This window comes from Augochlora pura, chromosome 3, assembly GCF_028453695.1.
Source record: "Augochlora pura isolate Apur16 chromosome 3, APUR_v2.2.1, whole genome shotgun sequence".
In the NCBI taxonomy this organism is placed as follows: Eukaryota; Metazoa; Arthropoda; class Insecta; order Hymenoptera; family Halictidae; genus Augochlora; species Augochlora pura.
The window spans coordinates 11,137,566-11,143,194 of record NC_135774.1 but is presented as its reverse complement, the minus strand read 5'-3'; the positions used below and the strand labels follow the sequence as shown (position 1 = coordinate 11,143,194).

Sequence of the window (5,629 nt, the reverse complement as noted above, 5' to 3'; positions counted from 1 at the left end):
TTCTTGCGTACACGTTTCCTTTGCATATACATGTATAGCTTTGCGTTCTGATCCTCGTCTGTCCACTCTCTTCACGTCGTCGACACAATGGTCGCGGATCCTCAACTCGCCTTCGGGTACGTTGTGTGCTCGTTGATTCACGGTAAAAGAACAAACCAAACGAAATCTAGGCGAAGATTGTAAAGTGTACAAAGTATATCTGCTACGAAAGTAAGATTATTTATCGGGATAGCTACTATACAAGTCATCGTTCTAATGACGTGACCCGTGCAAGGATCGATCTGGCCCCTAACACAGCCACGAGTCTGGAACCCGAAATGGAACATTTAATCGTTCGCCACCGTTTCGTTCGCGAGATACTTTTCCGAGATTCTACCTTGCCCTGACTGATCTTCGAGCCGCAGAGTTCTCGGATTCTCATCTCTCGTTGACGTCCACATCACTGGTAATACGTGCTACTCTTTTTACTGCTATTCTTGGCCAGCTGGTTGTGCGTCACCCTGCCGTTCGACGTGCCCGCCTCGTCCTCCTCGGACTCGTCGACGATTCCCTGCCAGGGCGTCGGGTTCACATACGATGGCTTCGCCTTTTGATGAGCTGAGAATTTTCAATCAGTTTCAACACCGCCTTCAAGTTCAACGAAAGGAGGCCAGTGCTGCGCTGTAAATAACTATAAACTCAAAGTAACCTTTGCATTTCTACTGATATGTAAACAAAAATATTTTACTAATAATCTTACACTAAACTCTTTCAGTAAAAATGTAAAAATTATTTTGTGTCCATAATTATTCACACTACTGTATGGTCGCAGTCAACTAACGCAGAAGTCCCTGTGTAGCAGGCTTAGGCCTGTTCCACGCGTTCTTTCGCCAGATTTCGTAAGCCTTCGTGCTCTCTTCTAGTCTTTTCTTCTTCTCTTCGTCGATCTGCTTCTGTTTGATCGCCTCTCTCTTCTGACGAGCTACACGAACACGGAAGTCAAGCGTTTTACGTAAATCAAGGTGTCGAATCTTCCATACCTTTCTCCTCCTCCTTCTTCTTATGCTCCCATTGGCGAAGACAAAGGGTCTTCATCACGACGCTTTTGTCCTCGAACTCCTTCAGCTTCTTCTGCATGTCCAACTCCTTAGCCACCATCTGCTTCTTCCTTTCCTCCTCTTTCCTCTTTCTTTCGTTCCATCGGAGGAAATTCTCGCGCTCCCGAGTTTCCCGTTCCTCCTTCTCACGAGCCAACCTCTCCGCCTCCATCTGCCTTTTCCTCTCGGCCGCATCATTTTCCTCTTTCTTCTGTCGCGCTGCCTGCTGCTTCCTTCGCATCCACTCGCTGTATGGAATCTTCCTCAGCAGATCTTCCTTCACCGATCTGGCTTCAGAGATGCTGATGCTGGACAACGAGGCTGTAGAGACTTGCACGACTCGATGGCCATTCAGAGTGAACCTAGTTTTAGGGGTTAATGTTGCGTAATATCCAGATGCAATCTTAGCTAATCCGATAAGTAGTAATAATAATCGAAAGAACAATTGTCGATCAAACAAATTCAACGGTTCAAGATAAAAATTATCCGCATAATTGACGGGTACACTAAAGATAAGAAAGATCGTAAATTAAGATTATTGAATACCTCTGCACTTCCGAATCGAGTAATCTGGCGGAACAGAGCTCGTCGTTTCCGTCCGCTCTACCGACGATTCTGCACCTCCTCTCAACTCTGTTGGAGGGTCTACAGGAAACCACAGACTTGGATCGCGAAGGACCATTATCCAGAGTCGCACCCGGCGAATTTATCGAGTAACAACGATACGTGTCCTGGGCTGAAACTTGACCGCCGGCATGGTCCTCGAATGAGGTCGCTAAATCATTCTTGATGGACAACGTGGACATTATGTCGCTCATTTCCGAAGAATCGCCGCAATTACCTTCCGTCAGGGCCCCGTTATCTTTGGAGCTGACCTTCACGCGGATCTCTATCTCATGTTCCTCATCTTCGTTGTTCAAGGTCTCGGCGTAAATCGCTGGATTAATAAATCGGACTTCCGCGCCAGATCTAGAGCTCGAAGGAGTCGCGGCGCATTGGATCAGTCCATTGTTAAGGGGGTTGTCCCTCTGCCCATTAACGTTCCTGCCATCGAGCGTTTCGATAAAGCTATCTCGTTTCCAATCGTACCATCTGTCAGAGTCGCTGTCAACCATCGTCAAGTATTCTTAACCTTGACTCGGTTATTATACGATGTAAATTATAATCAGACAACAGTGTGCAGAGTTCGGGGCACGTCACATATCGTTGGATTGCGATCCGGTTCTTCGAACTAGCTCCGAGGAGTTCGGATAGAATTCGCGGATACGCATCCGTCCATCATTCGCGCGATGTTGCACTATTCGGCTCACAAAAAAATGACGAATCCTCTTAAACGGCGACGAACTGATTTCGCTGCGATTTGCCGATTTATTTGTCGAAGCCGTAGATCTTCCGCACGATTCCACGAGCTGATTTTGATAATGACGAGGGTGTCGCCATCAACCGGAAGGAACACCCTCCGTTAAGCGACTTCTGGCGACGCTACACAACCAAGATTCGACAGTGGTTTAGTTGATTCGCTATGGATAATATTCGCAATGCAAATAGATCACGCTCGGTGTCGATTGAAATTTCGAACGCGGCGAGTTTTGCAATAAAAGTATAAAAATGATTCTTCGAACGTCCCTTTTTCTTGAGTCATCCGATGACAAGTTATAGTAGCAATCATAATTAATTGAAGACCAAAATTTTGTACTTTATTCCAAAATTTAGAATCTGCACTAGGATCACTTTCGACACAATTAAATTTCAGACGGCGATTGAAACTGTGAGGATAAAAATTATAATCCTTGTGGATTATGTGACCGGAATATTAATAAATATCGTGTAAATGAAAAATTAAGTCATTTCACACAGCAAATTTGTATAAAATTATAATTATGCTGAGGTAAAAAATTACGTTGGCGAAATACTTAAGAGCGGTACTAAAATACCAGAAACGCATTCGAATCCACGAAACATCGATTCAGAAAAATAATTAATTTTTATTTCTTGCAGGTAGTAAATACTAATACTAATTGTTTATTTAAGCTAAAGTCTTTATTTGTTTTTTTTTCTTTAAACTTATTATGTATCCTTATTTTAAATTGTGCTTGTTCGACGTATCACTTGAAACTCGACCCAAAATGAATCGAGATCGTACAGGAATTAGCGTTCAGTTGATATGAAGTTTCTTAAGTTCGATTCGGTTGCATTATTCTGTCTGGCGGTCATCAGATATTCTTCTGTGATTTCCTCTGGTAGGACCTTATTAAAGTACGTTTCGCGCTCTTGATGGACATAGTACGTGTCGTCGAAATTAAAGTGCATTCCGAGTACGATATTCAGTGCAGAAGTATCGTATGCATGACAACCGGAATATCGGTATTGTGGTTTTTTATTAAATCGACAACCTGCCGACTGAGCACCTACAACAACACACACATATGAATTATTTTTACAAGCATGTGTCTATACGAGATTGCGTTAATCGGATGAATTTATTTCTAGCATACCTACCAATGGGACAAATGCAATCTCTTGTTAGGGCGCATTGAACCCATGGCAACATTACTTTCTCTCTAATCTCTTTAACATTCCTAATAACTAAGTGTGATGCTCTTATTAAAGGGAGAAAGAAAAAACTTTCAGCAGAAACGTGAAAATATTCATACATCTTTGGATGCGTCAAGGAGCTAATGGCGTGCCTCGTAGGCCAAGTCAAAATCCCAGATTTCGGTGAAAGGTACTTTAAAATGTCTGACGAATTCAAACGCACATTCGAATCCATATATAATATGTTTCCTAATGTGTTTAAAGCTGTCTGCGATATATAAAAAGAGTATTATACTATTTTTATCGACCGTGTTAATTACTGTGTGCTTGTAGACACCTGGACAAGGCTCATTCGTTACCTGAATAACTAGAGGTCTATAAACATGCAGTCTATCGTCTTCAACATGTGTAGGAAACGGGCTCGTGTCAAATTGAGTCACGTTACACTTTGTGGAATTACAAGTTGCTCTAATGTTTTGCAAAGCATCATCATTTAATCCAACACTATAAATGACGATACTATTATTTGGCAAAAAGTGACTGACATTTCTAACAAAGCCGTAAATATGTTGCTCGTTTCCTGGCCTTATGAGAGAAATAACAGTCACATTTTGTGATTTAAGACTATATGGTGTTGTGCTTGTTTGCCCATCTAAACCAAGCATCGCAAGATACTTAGAATCTGTTACCAAGCGTTTCTCCTCAACATCTTTTAAATTTTCCTGAAAAATAAGGCATGAACATAATCGTTATTATATGAGTTAATAAAATAGATCAATAGTGTTTCAAACACTTGTTACTTACTTGGAAGTTGCGTAGTTGCTTGTGAGTCTCTGTAACCAGAGTCTGAATGGAGGGTCGTTGACTGCTGAAAGCAATGAATATAATACTGCTCCCTGCTATGCAGATAAGGAACAATAGCAGGCCTCTGGTACGCATCTCTCATCATTTAATCAGATGGTTTTGCAGGTTTTAGGTGACAATCACACTGATACATTACGTTAGAAACATCGTACATAGGTTAGATACCTTCCGTGATATGACTAATCATAATAACTTAACGCTATAGTTAGAAGAAATTGCTGACAGCGAAACATCGAAGACAAACATAATTTATAAATTGGTTATCAATTTCATATTACAGATATAATACTTAAGTTTTGAGCACTGACGTGGTACTGATTAGATTAAAATACACTCTTTATGATAACAACGCACTGTCAGTGCTCTAGCAGACGCCGCATTTCTAGGAAGTTCCTTGCCAAATGGTAACCCTGCATTTGCGCAACAAAAACTGCATAGCTGCATTCGCATTACTATACGACTGCATTTCCAAACCGCAATATGTACTACATACATAACTTTCAAAATGCACGTAGCGTATGTATAGAATAAATTACGTAACTGTGTCCATATTGTGTAATAGTAATATCTAATATGACCCAATTTTAAAATGTTCATTATAAAATTTAAAATAGAATGTAATGTATTTTTACAAGTATTACACTACCTAATAGACATAATATTAAATGAGTAATAATCATTGCCTTTTGCAATAATATAGTCATGTTTCTCGTACTTTCAAAGAATTCCCTGTTGTTTTATTACATTGCTATATACTCGCACTATCTGAATTATGATGGATTAAAACAGTGAACATTTAAATTCTTCACAATTAATAAAAACTTAAATATTTAATAATACAGTGAATATTCACTACGTTCCTACCTTTTCCTTGTAGCTTTATATTCACACACATACGTAGTAGGAGGAGGTCATTGTCATCTTGTTCTCATCCTACAAAACGAATGAAATATAGAAATTGCAGTAATGGGTCCTACTCCTGCACATCTCCAGGCCGCAGTTCGAACCGTTAGCGAGGCTCAACATAGAAACGTGCTGCCCTCATAGTTAAAGAAAAAGAGAGAAACGAGCGGCTAAGCAAGAGAGAATGAAATCAGCACAAGTACGTGTGATGCAAGTCACACCAAGGAAAGATGCAGCTCGTCTCACTCTAT

The 5,629-nt window shown here is 40.6% G+C and overlaps 2 protein-coding genes across 3 annotated transcripts; both read right to left on the bottom strand.

Moving 5' to 3' along the window:
- Positions 1–239: 239 nt before the first annotated feature.
- LOC144467634 (uncharacterized) lies at positions 240–2,191 on the bottom strand. Its single transcript, XM_078176525.1, has 4 exons — positions 1,623–2,191; positions 1,020–1,438; positions 821–961; positions 240–597 (listed from the first exon to the last, which is right to left on the bottom strand). The coding sequence occupies exons 1-4, from the start codon at positions 2,189–2,191 to the stop codon at positions 440–442; spliced, it is 1,287 nt and encodes a 428-aa protein (XP_078032651.1). The 3' UTR covers positions 240–439.
- An 866-nt stretch (positions 2,192–3,057) lies between these two features.
- LOC144467910 (uncharacterized) lies at positions 3,058–5,570 on the bottom strand. 2 transcript variants are annotated; one of them, XM_078176902.1, is made up of 5 exons: positions 5,340–5,570; positions 4,416–4,599; positions 3,971–4,333; positions 3,576–3,879; positions 3,058–3,484 (listed from the first exon to the last, which is right to left on the bottom strand). In XM_078176902.1, exons 2-5 carry the CDS (start codon positions 4,548–4,550, stop codon positions 3,225–3,227), a joined length of 1,062 nt encoding a protein of 353 aa, XP_078033028.1. In that variant the 5' UTR covers positions 4,551–4,599; positions 5,340–5,570; the 3' UTR covers positions 3,058–3,224. The 2 variants fall into 2 exon arrangements, with proteins under 2 accessions (XP_078033028.1, XP_078033027.1); XM_078176901.1 differs by lacking the exon at positions 5,340–5,570 and having other exon boundaries at positions 4,416–5,315.
- Between the last annotated feature and the right edge of the window lie 59 nt (positions 5,571–5,629).

Excerpts from the sequence above, each read along its gene's own strand:
- LOC144467910 (XM_078176902.1), bottom strand. The coding sequence starts at position 4,550 with ATGCGTACCAGAGGCCTGCTATTGTTCCTTATCTGCATAGCAGGGAGC. Across the intron at positions 4,334-4,415 it reads AGCAACTACGCAACTTCCAA|GAAAATTTAAAAGATGTTGA; the intron begins GTAAGTAACAAG and ends CTTATTTTTCAG. Across the intron at positions 3,880-3,970 it reads ATAGACCTCTAGTTATTCAG|ACAGCTTTAAACACATTAGG; the intron begins GTAACGAATGAG and ends TATATATCGCAG.
- LOC144467634 (XM_078176525.1), bottom strand. The coding sequence starts at position 2,191 with ATGGTTGACAGCGACTCTGACAGATGGTACGATTGGAAACGAGATAGC. Across the intron at positions 1,439-1,622 it reads CTCGATTCGGAAGTGCAGAG|GTTCACTCTGAATGGCCATC; the intron begins GTATTCAATAAT and ends CCCTAAAACTAG. Across the intron at positions 962-1,019 it reads GAAGAAGGAGGAGGAGAAAG|CTCGTCAGAAGAGAGAGGCG; the intron begins GTATGGAAGATT and ends GTGTTCGTGTAG.